The sequence below is a fragment of the Labeo rohita genome, chromosome 25 (assembly GCF_022985175.1).
Source record: "Labeo rohita strain BAU-BD-2019 chromosome 25, IGBB_LRoh.1.0, whole genome shotgun sequence".
NCBI classification, from domain to species: Eukaryota; Metazoa; Chordata; class Actinopteri; order Cypriniformes; family Cyprinidae; genus Labeo; species Labeo rohita.
In genome coordinates this window covers 15,984,464-16,002,291 of record NC_066893.1, presented here as the reverse complement: position 1 = coordinate 16,002,291, position 17,828 = coordinate 15,984,464, and the positions used below count along the sequence as shown (strand labels likewise).

The 17,828-nt window shown below is 31.8% G+C and overlaps 2 protein-coding genes across 4 annotated transcripts in view; one reads left to right on the top strand and one right to left on the bottom strand.

Moving 5' to 3' along the window:
- The window catches only part of far1 (fatty acyl CoA reductase 1), a 29,719-nt gene extending 15,083 nt beyond the window's left edge, over window positions 1-14,636 (top strand). For 2 of the 3 annotated variants that reach the window (XM_051100057.1, XM_051100055.1), the window contains exons 5-12: window positions 177-354; window positions 444-488; window positions 572-699; window positions 809-876; window positions 5,462-5,633; window positions 9,888-10,017; window positions 10,223-10,350; window positions 13,190-14,636. In XM_051100057.1, coding sequence (XP_050956014.1) covers window positions 177-354; window positions 444-488; window positions 572-699; window positions 809-876; window positions 5,462-5,633; window positions 9,888-10,017; window positions 10,223-10,350; window positions 13,190-13,352 — 1,012 coding nt within the window. In that variant the 3' untranslated portion in view covers window positions 13,353-14,636. Of the gene's footprint in view, window positions 1-176; window positions 355-443; window positions 489-571; window positions 700-808; window positions 877-5,461; window positions 5,634-5,854; window positions 6,027-9,887; window positions 10,018-10,222; window positions 10,351-13,189 lie in introns of all 3 variants that reach the window. The other variant, XM_051100056.1, reaches the window with a different exon arrangement.
- A 1,352-nt stretch (window positions 14,637-15,988) lies between these two features.
- The window catches only part of dkk3b (dickkopf WNT signaling pathway inhibitor 3b), an 11,870-nt gene continuing 10,030 nt past the window's right edge, over window positions 15,989-17,828 (bottom strand). The window contains exons 6-7 of the mRNA XM_051100061.1: window positions 17,430-17,580; window positions 15,989-16,316 (exon numbers count right to left, since the gene is read on the bottom strand). Of these exons, the coding sequence (XP_050956018.1) occupies window positions 16,277-16,316; window positions 17,430-17,580 (191 nt within the window). The 3' untranslated portion in view covers window positions 15,989-16,276. The remainder of the gene's footprint in view (window positions 16,317-17,429; window positions 17,581-17,828) is intronic.

Below are 17,828 nucleotides of genomic sequence, written 5' to 3'. Positions count from 1 at the left end.
ACTCCTGTTAGGATAACTTCAAACAGGACTACGCAGTGACTGTGAAATTTAGGACATTATCGGTTGTTCTCTATTTTCCATCTCCACTGTACATACAAACATCAAGCATGGTTAACTAGATGAGACCCTCTTTTTTTGCTCTCCCTCAACTTCCTGAATTTGTATGTCGCTGACAGGTGGATGGACGACAAGCTTGTCTCCTTAATGACACCAAAGCTGTTAGGTGAGCGGCCTAACACATACACGTACACTAAAGCCTTGGCAGAGCAACTCGTTCAGCAGGAGTGTGGAAACCTCAACGTCGCCATCATCAGGCCCTCTATCGTAGGAGCCAGCTGGAAAGAGCCGTTCCCCGTAAGCGTGCTCATTTCCATCCTCCCACCTAATTAAAAAAATACTGCCTGGATTTTGAACACCACTTATTCTTTTCCACTCTGTTTAAGGGCTGGATTGATAATTTCAACGGGCCGAGTGGGATATTCATCGCTGTGAGTGGATTTTTCAATGGCGTTTGATTTTGTATGATTGTGTATTGGTACTTCATGTTAAAATGTTTCTTTTGGTTGTGCAGGCAGGGAAGGGGATTCTACGAACAATGAGGGCTTCAAATAACGCTGTCGCTGACCTGGTGCCAGTCGATGTGGTCATAAACACCACTTTGGCTGCTGCCTGGTATTCCGGTTCCCAGAGACATGCCAGGTCAGACATCTACACAGGCACACTAAATCCCTCACACGGAGCACTGGAAAATAAAGTCATGGAATAAATGCTGCTAGTTTTCTAACAGTGTCATTTGTCTCTATCGCAGACCGAGGAGTATGTTGGTGTACAACTGCACGACGGGCGGGATCAACCCTTTTCACTGGGGTGAAGTTGGTATGAATCACTTTTACAAACAAATCCCTGCATGACTGAAATGTCCATGGTGGCCTTCGGTGCTTTTTTTCCCCGTTTCATTTTCGGTATTAACTGCAAATCACATTAAATGAGCATGAGAATGAGAGCACTGACACGTCTGAACAAGCGTATGGATATAGTATGGGCATTAGCCGGCGCCTTCTTTTGTTCTTTCTTATATGGGAATGGTTTTAACCTGGATTTGATAATTCAGACTTGAGTTTTTCAGACTTAATGTCATAGCTGTCTGATTTTCCACTGAAGTGAAGTAGGGTGGGGAGCAATAAGTTGTGAGTTATGAGTGGTTTTGTGATAGCTGTTTTTGTTTTTATTACGTTTCATCACTATGTTGTGACCTTAAAATCTGTCTTTAGATCATAATCTGTATTGAAAATTTAACATGGCATCAACGCATCAAATTCTGTGTCCTTGATATATTATATTATATTATATTATATTATATATTGATAATATAATAATGTATTATCTATTATATTACTATTTTATATTATGTCTAGATGGAAAATGCAACATGACAGCAATTTAATTGTTATATTATATTATATTATATTATATTATATTATATTATATTATATTATATTATATTATATTAAATTATATTATATTATAATTGATAATATAATAATGTATTATATCTACACTACTGTTCAAAAGTTTGGGGTCAGTACATTTTTATTGTTTTTTTTTTTTTTTTTAAGAAATTAATACTTTTATTCACCAAGGATGTATTAAGTTAATAATTAAAAGTTTATTAAAAGTTAATAATAAATAATTTACATTGTTATAAAATATTTATATTTTGAATAAACACTGTACTTTTTAAACTTATTCATGAAAGAATCCTGAAAAAAAAAAAAAAATCACAGGTTCCAAAAAATATTTGGCAGCACAACTGTTGATATTATCCAACATTGATCATTCTAATAATAAATCTGCATATTAGAATGATTTCTGAAGGATCATGTGACACTTAAGACTGGAGTAACAGCTGATAAAAATTCAGCTTTTCATCACAGGAATAAATTCTATTTTAAAGTATGTTAAAATAAAAAACATTATTTTATATTGTAAAAACATTTTGCAGTATTACTGTTTTTTTTCTATATTTTTAATCAAATAAATGCAGCCTTGATGAGCATAAGAGACTTCTTTAAAGACTATTACAAGTCTTACTGACCCCAAACTTTTGAACGGTAGTGTATATATCTATTATATTATTATTTTTATATTATATCTAGATGGAAAATGCAATATGACAACAATTTAATTTAGCAATTTAATTCTGTGTCCGTTATATTATATTATATTATATTATATTATATTATATTATATTATATTATATAATGTTATATTATATAATCTATATAGTAAATGTAATAGATGTATTTTATCTGTTTTATATATATTATTATATTATATCTATATGGAAAATGCAACATGGCAACACCATAATTCTGTGTCCATTATATTATATTATATTATATTATATTATATTATAGTGATAATGTAAAAGATGTATTATATCTATTATATTATTATATTATCTTATATCTTTATGGAAAATGTAACATGGCAAAAGTTTAATTCTGTGTCCTTGATATATTATATTATATTGTAATATATTACATTTAGTATTATATTGTATTAAATTGTAATGTATTATATTGTTTATATAGATAATGTAATAGATATATCTGTTTTATATAAATATATATGAATTGTATTATTATTATTATTATTATTATTATTTATATGGAGTAACAACATGGCAACAACATAATTCAGTGTCCTTGATATATTATATTATATATATTATATTATATTATATTATATTACTAAAGACTTTATTTAGTCAAATTAATCAGTAAATCATACATCTCCATGCTCAGTTGTATTGGACAGAAGTATATTTTATTGAATTTTATGGTTTTACAACATAATTAGGTCAGTAATGTTGTATAATACAAGTGATTATATATTTATTTCTTACATTACTAATATCTTGGTTTAAATTGAATCTATATCAATGACAATTATAGGGATGTGACAGTCTTGTAAATACTTGATGTGTCATTTCAGACAGTTACATTTTATTTGAACTGCTAATATGGATTAGATTTTTTTTTTTTTAATCCAAAAATAACCGTATACTGCAGCAAAATGTGCCTTAAGGTCTGTGAATTGTTTTGCCTGTTTAGGTTGAGTGATGCGACTCTCTCGTTTATGACATTACGTCTCAAAGCCTTTATTGCTGTTGTCACAACAAACGTGTCTCTAGAGAGCTCTTAAAACATGTTTGGCTCAGACTATGATGAGTGACTGAAAGTCAGACTGGAAATATTTATATCTATTTATATCAGAGACATTAGATGAAACACAGTACAAGTGTGTACTGAACCAAACTCTATACAATTTCTACTGGAATAATTTCACCCGTAGTTAATTAAAATCCAAATGAGTATGTGCTTATAATCAGCATTGCGTTGCAGTTTAAAGGAGTCCTATTATAAGTAACATGACTCAACAGGAATTTTTTTTTTTTTTCTGCTGGCCCAGTCAGACTTTTAGTTTCGAATTTGTCCTTGCCATATTTTTTATGCCTAACCCACAGAAAGCTTTTATTTTTTAATGTATCAGACAGTGTATTTTGTGCTACATGGTTATGAAAACGTATCATTTGCATGCGTTTTTAAGCATTGTGGTTTCAAAACTTTTTAAACAATTTTAAGCTGTGGAAATGCATTACAGTATATGCATGCGCTGAGACAGTGTTTCTGAGCGCTGTCAGAGAGGCGCTTACACATAAAGATGTTACGCATGAAGTGCACGATAGTATTGAACAGTGGGTTTTTTTTTCCCCCCTTATAGACCTTGAATGATTAAATATACTCCTCATAAAATACAAATACAATCCTCATAAATATAGTAATTTAGGTCTTAAGTGAAAGCAAACAGCTGAGAAAGAAAACACATTTGACAGTACATTGGATCAAGGCAGCTCTTAAAGTGACAGCAGTCTAATATTCCTGCTGTCTGTCATTCATGTTAATTAAACAACAAAAGAGAGAAAATGTCTCACTTCTCTTGACTAAATCACTTTTGTAACTTTAGTAAGAAGAAATATATATATGTAATTCACACAGTGAAGAATATGCAGTGTTTTATATATTTGATTACTTTATACAATGTATAGCATTTTTTTTATTTGTTCTACTGCAGTTTTTTTTTTTTTTTTTTTTTTTGGTCCTATTGCTTTGCAATTAGTTTCTCGTTCTTATTTAACCTCTAGCTTGGAGCTTTAGGCTAGTATTAGTTTTTTGTGATACTGACACTGACAAGAATTATGAAATTTCTATAATATAAAAAAAAATGTGATGTGATATAGTTTCCATCCAGTTTTTTGCAATGTTTTGTTATTGACAAAGAGAATATGCGTAAAAAAACTTGTAAAAAGCCTGTTTCCATCCAACTGGCTTTGTACCGATAAAATGGTGAGCGTGATACACATGTATACATGTATGTACATTTTTGGACTTTTTTACAAAATTAATCAATTTTAACTTGCAATGTCCTAAAGGACATCAAATTAAGATGTATATTTGAAAGGTAATTCTTATTTTTCTTACCATATATAAAATAATTTTAGATACAATTTAATTTGAATACGATTTAATGCGCTTTTGAACTACAGAGAAATGGTGCTTTAACATGAGCAACAGCATGAACAAAAAAAGTGTTTTCAAACTAATTTTTACAACATTTGAACTATCGATATAGAATTTATGCGTTAAAAGTTAAACAGAAAAAGATTGTGTCGACACATGAGAAATTTTATGGACAAATGGCATTTCCATCATCTATACCGGTACAAAGTTTGAAGCGATAAATATATTTCGCCTAAATACCTTGGATGGAAACCTGGCTATAAAGACCTTATTTAAAGCAAAAATAAGTACATGTGACCCTGGACCACAAAACCAGTTATAAGTAGCATGGGTATATTTGTATCAATAGCCAACAATACATTGTATGGGTCAAAATTATAGAATTTTTTTTCTTTTTATGCCAAAAATCATTAGGATATTAACTCATGTTCCATGAAGATATTTTGTATATTTCCTACTTTAAATATTATTAGTAATATGCATTGCTCAGAACTTAATTTGGACAACTTTAAAGGCGATTTTTCTCTGTATTTAAGTGTTTTTTGCACCCTCAGATTTAAGATTTTCAAATAGTTGTATATCGGCCAAATGTTGTCCTATCCTAACAAACCATACATCAATGGAAAGTTTATTTAGTCAGCTTTATGATGTATAAATCTCAATATCACATTTTGATATTAAATAAAATGACTCATATCGTGATATAAGATTTTGGTCATGTCACCTACCCCAAATTGGCATGATGCTTTGAAAATGATCTTAATGATCTTTTTGAGCTTATGAATGGAAGAAACCATTAAAATGTTGGTTTTGCACCCTAATGAACCAAGTCATGCACAGCTGTGCCGTTTACTGTTGACCCCCTTTTTGTCTCTTAGAGTACCATGTTATATCCACTTTCAAGAGGAACCCCCTCGAGCAGGCCTTCAGGCGGCCAAATGTAAATCTCACAACCAATCACCTTATCAATCAGTACTGGATTGCTGTAAGCCACAAGGCGCCAGCATTCCTATACGATCTCTTCCTCAGGATGTCAGGAAGAGAGCCCAGGTAAATCCGACCGCTTCGCCCCTTTTCCTCTTCCCCCACGCTCGGTCTAGCTGTCACGTGCCACTCTCCATGTCTTGGGCAAGTATGCATAACCCACTCGGAGACTGGGTTCTGCACGCTTCCCGTCCACGTGTGTGTGTGTGCGCTTATCCGTGTGTGTTTTGTGTAGCTCTGTGTTTAAAATGCTCTTGTATGTTGTATGCCTGTATTCCTCTCCACAGAGTACTGCATAAACATGACGTTCAAGACCAACCCCTTAGAACAGGCTTTCAGACGCCCCAATGTTAACCTGCGATCCAATCCTTTTACCAATCAGTACTGGACCACAGTGAGTCACACCCTTCCTGCCCTGCTGTATGACGGGTTTCTCATGTTGACGGGTCAGAAGCCCCGGTAAGGTCTTCAGTACCCGCTTCTCCACCCCTTTGTCCTCCCTCCTCCCCTCCCTCACCTCCAGCACTGGGTGTTGGGTGCGTGGTGTGGCATGGCCGGCAGGCCGGCTGGGAAGGAACCGCCCAGCCTGGCCGTCTGCTCGACTTCATGGCATCGGACAAATGTACCGCTGGCAGGCTACCATACAGTGCATGGAGTCCTGCACGCTTTTTCTTTTTTTCTTTTTTTTTTGTGGAAAAGGAGATAGATCCATCTCATAATACCATCCTTATCTCTTTTTTTTTTTTTTTTTTTTTTCCCCTCTTCTGAGCCATGCCATTAAGTCTTCAAGAGAGGTCTTTTGGTCTGCTCTTGTAGCACATGAAAACAGTGGAAGCTGGGAATGATGGTTTGGTCAACACAGCCTGTACTTACTAAGCGGGTCAGAGTGCTCAACTCAGATCAGATCAGATACGGACTGTTTGCACTAACATTTTCCATCAAAAAGCCAAACTGATCAGAGAACAGCACTCATAAGTAATGGAACCAGGTACCAAACTCTCTGCTCTTAGAATTGGTTTAACAAGTTAAGACTCCCAGTAATGTATTAAATTATTTTATGGTGTATATTTACGTTAAAAAAAGTGTTTATTAACTACAAATTGATTATATGTAAATAATTGAACAAATAATTAATGAATAAATGAATATAAACTAATGAATAAATATATAATGAATATATTATGAATATATACATATTAAATTATTTTATGATATATATTCATTTTTACAAATAAAAAATATTATTTATTAAAGTATTAATTTTTAAATTATTTTATGATTTATATTTACACAAAATATTTATATATAAATAAATATGTGTGTGTGTGTGTGTGTGTATGTGTGTATATATATATATATATATATATATATATATATATATATATATATATATATATATATATATATAAAATTATATTTTTTATATATATATATATATATATATATATAAACAAACCATATTATGACTCTATACTAATTTTTTTAATTGTTTTTACATTTATACATTTACTTTAATTATACAGATTTTAATTGTGTTTTAATTTGATGTTATTTTTTACAATTTTTTTCTAAGAAATCCTAAGATTAATATTTATGTTCTGTTGAATTATTAAAAGTATTTTTTTTGTCTTTTGCCTTAAATATTTTTTATGTTTTTATAAAAGATATGCTGTCAACATGATACTGATACAAATTTTCCCTGAGAATACTTTAATCATTTGTACTTTGTTTGCAGTGACAATATAAAAATGAATTGTTCAATTATTAATTTATAATACGCCTTATTGTTTGTATTAATATTTTTCTCATGCAAGGTAAATGCTTCTTTATTTAATTATACAGCAGCCTGTATCTCTAAAAAAGAAAAAAAAGGTGGTCTTTCAAAAAGAGGTTGTTATTAGGGGGGTCCTTGGCATTTAAAGATTTGAAAGCCTCTGGTTTAACCCTCCAAAAAAGAAATGACAAGGTTGCATCCTTCTAATTTTGCACAAAAAAAACAAAACAAAACAAAGAGAAGCACTGGTTGCATATGTGACAATTATCAATTCATGCAAAAATGCTTTTAATCGCAGGGAGTAGTTGTGTTTGGTACCTGGAGATGAAATGACTGGTTATGCACCTTAAATCCGATGCGTTTTAGTTCAGTGTGACTTTTTGCTTTTGCATATTCATTAAATTTGTTGTGTATTGCTGATTTGCATCTGGTTTAAGGTGCAATAATTGATTGGTTTTAACACCATAAGAATGTTTTGAATTTGATTCGTAAAACGAGTAGGGGTCGACCGATATTTTTCAGAGCCAATACTGGTTATTTCAGATCAAGTAGACTGATAACCGATATTTTGAACCAATATGTATGTCGGGTGTAATAATGAAAATGAATGTCAAAATGAAGAATAACAAGGGTTCTGACAAAAAATTTCTTTAAATTTTTTTACAATTTTCTCAGTTTTGAAAATGACCGATACTGATAACCATATAAATGCTTAATATCAGCGCTGATAATCGGTCGACCCCTAAAAATTAGTTGTTCTAATACAATGCATGTAGTCATTCCCTATCCAGCCTATAAGAGATCTTGATGGGAAACTGGGCGTTTCTGGACATTTGCATTCAACTTTAACAATGCTTTGACAGATAAAGTCTGAAATTTGGCATAGTTGTAGATTTGGTAGAGTTTATAGAGGTATTACAAAGAATCACACAAAAAGAATGAAGAATCTCAAGTACACAAATGCGCCCAGGTGCCCTGCAAGATCATTGCAAGGTTTTAACAGTGTGGTCATTGTTCAACCAAATCATGGGAATCCACAGTTGTGTTTGCAAAGGTTTGTGGTTCAAAAGTGCTGCAGTGGGATCTAACTTGAATCAAATACCCTACAGGATGAATGGGTTGGAGAAATTCTGCAATTATTATTTTTTACTAACTGAGGAGTACTGATTTGTGTTGTCTCTTTTTTTTTTTTTTTTTTTTTGTCTTAGTTTGTTTAATCTTTTTTTTTTGTTTGTTTTTTTGTTTTTTACTTTTTTTTTTTTTTTTTTTTTTTTTTGTTTGTTTTTAATTTGATTCTGTTTGATTTTTTTGTTTTTTGTTTGTTTGTTTGTTTATTTTACTTATTTAATTTTTTGTTTATTTTTTGTTGTTTAGTTTGTTTTAAATTGTATTCTATTTGTCTCATTTTTTTTTTTACTTAATCTCTTTTACTTTTGTTTTACTTGTTTAGTTTTTAATTTTATTCTATTTGTTTAATTTTTATTTTGTTTTACTTGTAGTTGTTTTGCTTATTTCTTGTTGTGTAGTTTGTTTAATTTTATTTGTCTTTAATTTTATTTATTTTTTGTTTTTATTTTACTTGTTTAATCTTAATTTAATTTTAGTTTTGTTTTACTTGTTTATTTTTTTGTTGTTTAGTTTGTTTTTCATTTTATTCTATTGATTTAATTTTATTATTTTACTTGTTTAATCGTTATTTAATATTGTTTTACATTTATTTTAGTTTTTTTTTTGTTTGTTTGTTTTTTAATTTTATTGTATTTGTTTCATTTTTATGTTATTGTTTTATTTCACTTTTTCATTCTTTATTTATTTAGTTTGTTTTTAATTTTTTGTTTTACTTGTTTAACCTTTATTTTTGTTTTGTTTTACTTGATGATTTTTGGGGGTTTTAGTTTTTCAGTTTTATTCAATTTTTTCATTGTATTGTTTTATTTAACTTTTTATTTTTATCTATTCATTTTTTTGTTTTTCTTGTTTCATTTTTATTTATTTTTTTGTTTTACATTTTTTACTGAATCAACCCGATATATTTTGCTTTATTTGGGAAAACTAACCTGTGGAAGCCAGTTTTTTGCCTCCAAGTAAAAAAAAAAATCTGACTTTGTTTCTTGTAGCTATGACTTCATATCTCCCAGTATGATTTAATATTTTGCAGTTACATATTTACTTCTCATAATTGATATTCATAACATTAGCTTTAACTCACTTATTTTATTTTAGTTTTTTTTTTACTCTAAGGCAGAAATAGGCTTCACTAATTTTTTTTTTTATGTATATATATACAACAGAACATTGCATAGAGTTAAATGTTTTGTTACTATCGCTTAACATTGTCATTTGCAAGCTGTGGTTTCTTCAAATTACTGTCGTAGTCTCAGTCACCATCTGTCCTCATTAAAACGATTGCCCTTTCGAGGATTAAACGCGAGAAAAAAAGGCACAAACTACACTTCCAGCCCCCATCAAAGCTCATCTGAAGCTAACGCTCACGTGTCTCTCTTTTCCTCCCGCTCGCTCCCTGCGTTGTTTCCGTGGCGACGCAGGATGATGAAGACAATCACTCGGTTGCACAAGGCCATGATGGTGCTGGAGTACTTCACGAGCCACTCGTGGGTGTGGAACACGGACAACGTCACCATGCTCATGAACCAGATGGGATCTGAGGACAAGAAGGTGCGTGTGTGTTTATATATTAATACACTCACAGTCTGCCATTGGCACAGTTAAATGAGTCGCATCTGTGATTCTGACTCATGTGTCAGTAGACTATTTGAAAATCTGAGGTTTTGTGTGTTGTCAATGAAACGTTCATTCAAGCGGCTCACAACTCTGACTTTTATCAATGCTTAAACTCAGTGAATGTCTTTTTCTTGCTCAGGTATTTAACATTGATGTCAGGCAGTTACACTGGGCTGAATATATGGAGAATTACTGCATGGGCACTAAGAAGTATGTTCTCAACGAAGAGTTGTCAGGACTCCCAGCGGCACGCAAACACTTGAACAAGTAAGTACTTAAGTTTTGTAGGTTACCTACGGGAAAGCTGTGAATCTAGAGGGACATGGTAGTTGCCGCACCATTATATAGGTTGCAACAAATAAATGTCAGCATTCGGATTGCCATCTACATATGTGAAATTTAGCATATTTCTGAATGGAAATTCTAAGATACGCATACAGTTTCCACAATGCACATACATGCCTGCTTGAGGTGGTGGATAGATTTATTTACTTGTTTTGTAGTTTGATGGAAGCTTATTTTCCAAATAAACTCCTAGATGGACAAAAATCACAATTCTTCCTCACTTAGAGTGTTTTGTAGCTACGAATGTGTCATGTATGACACAAACATGACACGACACATTATATCATACGCTTCAGTCAAAAGTTTTTTTAAAAGTCTCTTCTGCTTACCAAGCCTTCATTTATTTGATCTAAAATTCGGCAAAAACAGTAAGATTTTGAAATATTTTTTACTATTTAAAAAAACAGTTTTCTATTTTTATATAGTTTAAAATGTAATTTATTCCTGTCATTTCGAAGCTGAATTTTTAGCATCATTACTCCAGTCACGTGATTATTCAGAAATCATTCTAATATTCTGATTTGCTGCTCAAAAAAACATTTTTTATTGTTATTTTTGTTATTATGTGGAAAATCATTTTAATTTATTTAGACAAATAGTATAGAGTTTTAATGTTGACCATTTGTTGGTATAGGCCATAGGTTGAAAATAATTCTAATCAAATTTTAACATTTGTTTTAATATTTTTACGTGAGTTTAACATGACACACTATAATTTACACTATCAGTCAAAAGTTTTTTTTTTTTTTTAAAGTCTGTTCTGCTCACCAAGCCTGCATTTATTTGATCCAAAGTACAGCAAAAACAATCCACTTTTAAAGTATTTTTACTATTTAAAAGAACTGGTTTCTATTTGAATATATTTTAAAATGTAATTTATTCTTGTGATTTCAAAGCTGAATTTTTAGCATCGTTACTACAGTTACGTGATCCTTCAGAAATCATTCTAATATTCTGATTTTGCTGCTCAAAAAACTATTATTATTATTATTATTATTATTATTATTTTATTATTATGTGGAAAATGGCTGAGTAGAATTTTTTTCAGGTTCTTTGATGAATATAATGTTCATAAAGAAGAACAGCATCTATCTGAAATATGAATCTTTTGTAACATTATAAATGTCTTTATCACTTTTGATCAATTTAAAGGAACCTTGTTAAATAAAAGTATTAATTTCTATCATTTCTTTCCCAACCAAAAAAAATTATACTGACTTTTGAATGGTGTAGTGTTACAAAAGCTTTTTATTTTTTTAAAGCTTTTTTTTTTTTTTTTTTTTTATTATTATATAACTTTCTATTCATCAAAGAATAATAATAATAATAATTTAAAAAATGTTTCTTGAAAAGTAAATCAGCATATTAGAATAATTTCTGAAGGATCATGTGACACTGAGGGCTGGACTAATGATGCTAAAATTTAGCTTTGATCACAAGAATAAATTACATTTTAAAATATATTCAAATAGAAAAGTTATTTTAAATGAGAAGATTTCAAAATGATACTGTTTTGCTGTACCTTGGATTAAACAAATGCAGGCTTTGTGAGCAGAAGAGACTTTTTTTAAAAACAGCAAAAATCTAAAAACTTATGATTGATATATTAATATTCATTTTAATATTTTGAGTTTTGATTATTTTATATAATATATAAATTATATTACTGTTTGAAAGTGAAATAATGTGAGTGGCATCTTACACTAACCAAATCTGCTTTAATTTGACTAAATGTACAGTAAAAAAAAATAAATAAATAAATATAACTAAAATTGTAAAATATTATTACAATTTAAAATGTATTTATTTTAATGTAATTTATTCCTCTGATGCAAAGCTGAATTTTTTTAGCAGCCATGACTTAAGTCTTCAGTGTCACATGATCCTTCAGAAATCATTCTAATAGAGGGTATGCATTGACGTCACTTTCCCACCGGGACACGCCCCCTCAGCCGGACTGAGTGGCAAAGGAGTGTGTATGGATTTAATAGGGATGATGCGAAAACGCTAGTAAAACAAACGATAATCAGTTTAAACTACAGGTTGCTGAACTTGCTATAATGTTCCTAACAACTTAACAAATATCCAGTGGTCAGTGGATATTGATGCAGCCAAGAATCATGTTTTCAAACACTTATGTGTGTCTGACTTTGACGCCAGGTAAAATAAATAAAGCAAACTTGCCTGTGAACTTTTGTAAATACAAAATAGGTTGGTTTTAAACCCTGTTGATCACTTACATCAATGTTATATATATATATATATATATATATATATATATAACATAATATCGTCCAGCTGAAAAACTTATAGTTTTTGTCAGTGTTTATTTAAAAACATCCAGTTATGCAGAATTTAAGATGGTAAATATTTAGCTGATGACTTGCCAATACGATATACTATAATACAACATATAGGATATGATTTTACTGCACAATTCAACATATTAACATGAAATGATAACTGCAAATCTGTTTCTCGCTGCCTGGAGACCATAGCTGATGGTGACGTCACATGCTGATTTGCTGCTCAAGTATTGAATATAGTTCTTATTATCGATGTTAAAAACTCATCAAATGTAATCTTTCTTTTTTCTTTAAATCTTCAAAATTTGGAATGGTAGTGTATCAGCAAAAACTGTTTTACCATTCATAAAAGAAATGTTTCTTGAGCCGCTTATTTGCATATTTGACTAATTTCTAAAGGATCATGTAAAACTTTTACTTTTTTGTCAATTTTTCTTTCTCTTTTTTTTTTGTAGGCTGCGGAACATTCGCTACACTTTCAACACCATCTTGGTAGTCTTAATCTGGCGCATTTTCATCGCCCGTTCACAGATGGCCAGAAACATCTGGTACTTCGTCGTCAGCTTGTGCTTCAAGTTCCTCTCCTATTTCAGAGCCTCCAGCACCATGAGATACTGAATCCACCCCGCCTGTCCTATCCCACCCCTCTCTCCCTCTCTCCCGACGGCTATGCACACATTTCTGCTTCGCGACACTCCAGACGCTGAGGGTCAAGTGTACGGGCGTAGTATCCGCTATCCTCCCCTCCCGCACAAATGCGCCCTCAACATCACAGGGTGCAAGTGCACTCAACTGCTATGTAGAAAGCATGAATTTTCAGGGCTCGGGGTCTAAGAAGCTCTCTCAGCACAACGAGAGCGACCGCGTTCGTGCAGAGCGCGTTTGAGCACTTACTGTACCCGTTCCACCTCCAGTGGGCGACTCTTGATTATTATGGTTTACATACCTGCTCGTACTTGTTGGCGGCATTGGCTCCTTTCCAACTGTAATCAACGAAGCACAAGGAGGAGAAGACAAAATTAGAGATGGCTTTGTCTCAGCTCTGTGCCTACTATTGAAAAATTACCTTCGTCATGTGCCCGATGTCTTTGTTCGATTCATGTCTTCTGCCTTACTTCTTTCTCGTACCTCTCACCATCTTCGAGACAAAAGTTATTGACGCGTCACCAAATAATAAGCGACTTGAGTGCGATTCCAGACCCTTTGTTTGTCTTCAGTCAATACCAAAATGTCAGAAATACATTTTATGTACTACTTGATGTCTCTTTGGGTTTTTGTGAAAGGAATCAACCGCTTTTAGTCAGTAATTTCTCTGATATAAATAAACATGCTAGTTTTCCTTAGAAATTTCCTCAGTTTGTTCACCTGCTTAAACCTGTTGCCTTCTATGAATTATTAAGCTTATTAATAAACACGAGTAAACGGCTTTGCGTCAACGGTTCCTAAAGCCGTTGACGTTTGACTAACGTAACATTACAAATTCGTTCAGCTCGTGTTTTATAAATAAAGCGCGATGATTGTTCATTGCCATAACTTATTAGTGTTCAGGTAATGACTTTTGTACATAAAACATGTTATATTTGCGTAAAGCTGTCTGAGGAAACCGAATGTCTGCTTTCAAAACCTAACGTCAGTCTTTACGTTCGCTTCGAGTCGTCATATCCGAGAAAGGCAATGATTCGTTTTAACTGGATTGAGTGTTTTCTTTCCCTTTTTCAACCGAATTATTTTTGTGAACTGTTTGAATGTTAAAGTAATGTGAAAGAGCTGATGTATGTTTTCTAAATCATTCTATTTAGGTAAATCACTGTATTGTCTGCTACTAAGTATTTTCCATGTTTGAAATAAATAGGAAGTGATTGTTTATGACGCGAAATGACAAGTGAAATGAAGAGATGTAAATGCACCTACTTTTATGGTCACTCGTGATTCGGATCACAATGTCAAGTTATGTTTGTCATACAAGCCTAACTCTTTGCACAGCTTAAATATCATACCAGGAAACGCTGATGGATATTGTTACTAACCGTGTGGATTATAGATTAACTATTCTGTCTTTTCTATTAACGATGAACTGATAAAAAAAACATTGCCTTCATTTTAGCGCTTCTATAAGGATTCATATTTTTATGTAGGAGTTTGAGTGGAATAGTGATTTTGAAAACAAGTTCTGTGTATTCAGGGTCAAGAGTATTTTTGTTTTACCCCAGAGTAGGGTAAAATAAAGTAAGATATATAGCATTTTTTTTCCTATAATAGTCAAATAATCTTTGTAGTTTTCGTTGTGATAGTAAAAGTAGGCTTCGTTGTGTCAGGTCACCAAATTGTTTCATTTCCCACACCATTTTATAACGATAATATTAACACTTTCTTCCTTAAGATCAAGTTTAAGTCAGGATGGGACAGATTATTTCCATTTGTTTTGTCTGCCTTATTTATATGTACTTTTTTTGTTAAATATTCTGTAACAATCAAGAAAAAGAGTGAAATGTATTCCCCACATTGTTAAACTGTCTGGTTTCTGGGAGAACTTTAATTGCCACATTAAAAATGTCAGTGGAGGGTAAAAAAAAAATCAATGGGTGCCTTTCGTTTGTAAACCAAAAGAAATAAAGATTAAACTATGTGAACTTATTCGAGTCATAATTGTCTGTAGTAAAATGTCTTGGGTAACACAAAGTCTGTCAGTTTTTTTAACGAGAAACTTATATAAAAGTTTATGAGCTGGAGTGTAAAACGTTTACCTGCGAAGATTCACATTTGTGTGACGACAAAGTGGGAAATGGTTTGCCTCATCCATATCTACCACAACTCAACACTGCCATCTGCTGTCTGTTTTTTGAAAATGAGATTTATACATCTGAAACATGAATAAATTAGCCTTACATTGATGTCTGGTCTGTTATGATAGGACAATATTTGGCTGAGATATTTTAAAATTTGGAATCTGAGGGTGCAAAAAATCCAAATACTGAGAAAAAGTTGTTAAAGTGAAATTATTAGCAATGTATAGTACTATCAAAAAATAAGTTTGATATATTTTACAGTAGGAAATTTACAAAATATCTTCAAGGAACATGATCTTTACTTAATATCCTAATGATTTCGGCATAAAAGAAAAATCGATCATTTTGACCCATACAGTGTATTGTTGGCTTTTGCTGTAAATTAACATTGTATTATTCATGACTGGTTTTGTGGTCCAGGGTCATATTTGATTTTTTAAAACAATACATTCAAAGTTCAGACTAAAATGTCCACAAATCATATTTATTTAAAAGGAATATAATGCCCAGTTAGGTCCACATATTCAGAACGTCGTCATTATTTAACAACATATACTTTTTTGAAAACATTCTATTTGTAATTCTATTTAATGTAATGTAGTGGCACACAAATTACACACAAACACACACACACAAAAATTATAAATTAAAGCTTCTCCCATAAATTAGGATGAGAAACAAGGCACTTTAGTGTTACACATAAAGACAAAATTACAGATTACAACACTGATGAAAGTTCAGTTTCGTTGGGAGCGATCAGTTTGCGTTTCTCTCATCCACACACACTGATTTATTCCTGTAACATAAAACAACAGATAAATATATCTTATTTTTCTGAAAAAAAAAAATCTATTAAAATATTAAATACACATTTCAATATATTATGTATATGTTTGTGTACATATACACTGCCTTTCAAAAGTTTGGAATCAGTTTTTTTTTTGTTTTTTTTTTTGTTTAAAGAAGTCTCTTATGCTCATCAAAGTTACATTTATTTAATCAAAAATAGTAATATTATGGCAATTTAAAATAACAGTTTTCTATTTTAATATACTTTAAAATGTAATTTATTTCTGTGATGCAAAGCTGAATTCATCTGCCATTACTCCAGTCTTCAGTGTCACACGATCCTTCAGAAATAATTTTAATATGCTGATTTATTATTAATGTTGGAAACAGCTGTGCTCTTTTTGGAAAACTGATACTTTTTTCAGGATATTTTGCTAAAAAAAAACAACAGCATTTATTCAACACAAAATCTTTTCTAACAATATAAGTCTTTACTATCACTTTTCATTAATTTAACACTTCCTTCCAGAATAAAAGTATTAATTACCTTCAAAGAAAGAAACAATTTACCAACCCTAAACTTTGAATGCTATTTTAAATATGCTGTTCTATATAATAAATAATGAAGAAAAGAATCAGAGTTTCCAAAAAATATATTAAGCAGCACAACATTTTCCAATACTGATAATAAATCAGCATATTAGAATTATTTCTGAAGTACCATTTGACACTGAAGACTGGAGTAATGATGCTGAAAGTTCAGCTTTGCATCACAGCAATAAATTCTATTTTAAAGAATATTAAAATAGAAAACCACTATTTTAAATTGCAATAATATTTCACAATATTACTTTTTTTCTGTAATTTTAATCAAATAAAATTACAGCCTTGTAATTGAGCGGAAACACTATTTCATAGTGCTCACAAGCCATCAGATTCACGTTGCACACTAAAATACCAAGAGCTTTGTTTGACCAGCAAGCTGCAATTTGATTGGCTGGCTAGATTACAGTTCTAAAAAGCATAGATGTCTATGCAAAATTCTTTATTTTCATGCCTCACTAGCTGTATGTAACATCTAGACACATGCAAGAAATATTTGTGATGTTTTTTGTCTCACTTGAGAGGCTGGCAGTGCAGGCCTGTTGCACAGGGGCAGTGCTCTAGCGGCCCCTCCTCATCCCACATTACCAGATCCATCAGCTGATTGGGGTGATTGTGGCAGCCCTGGCCTTCCTGTGGCTTGGGGCGGCAAACGGGGAAAAGCAAGGCTAGAGAGAAAAACAACAGGAATATTAAAAAAAGTAGAGTGGGAGAGATAGAGACTACAGAGAAAGGTACAGCAGAAAGTAAAGAGATTAAGATGAGATGGACTCCAGACCTCCGGAACTATCAAAACCACAGCAAATGTTGTTGGTTTGTATCTTGAGTGTGATTAATACATATTTGGCAGTGGTAAGAAAACTGAGGAGCGCTGTGAACCGAGTGAGCAAGGAGTGCGATTCCAAATTCAAGGAAA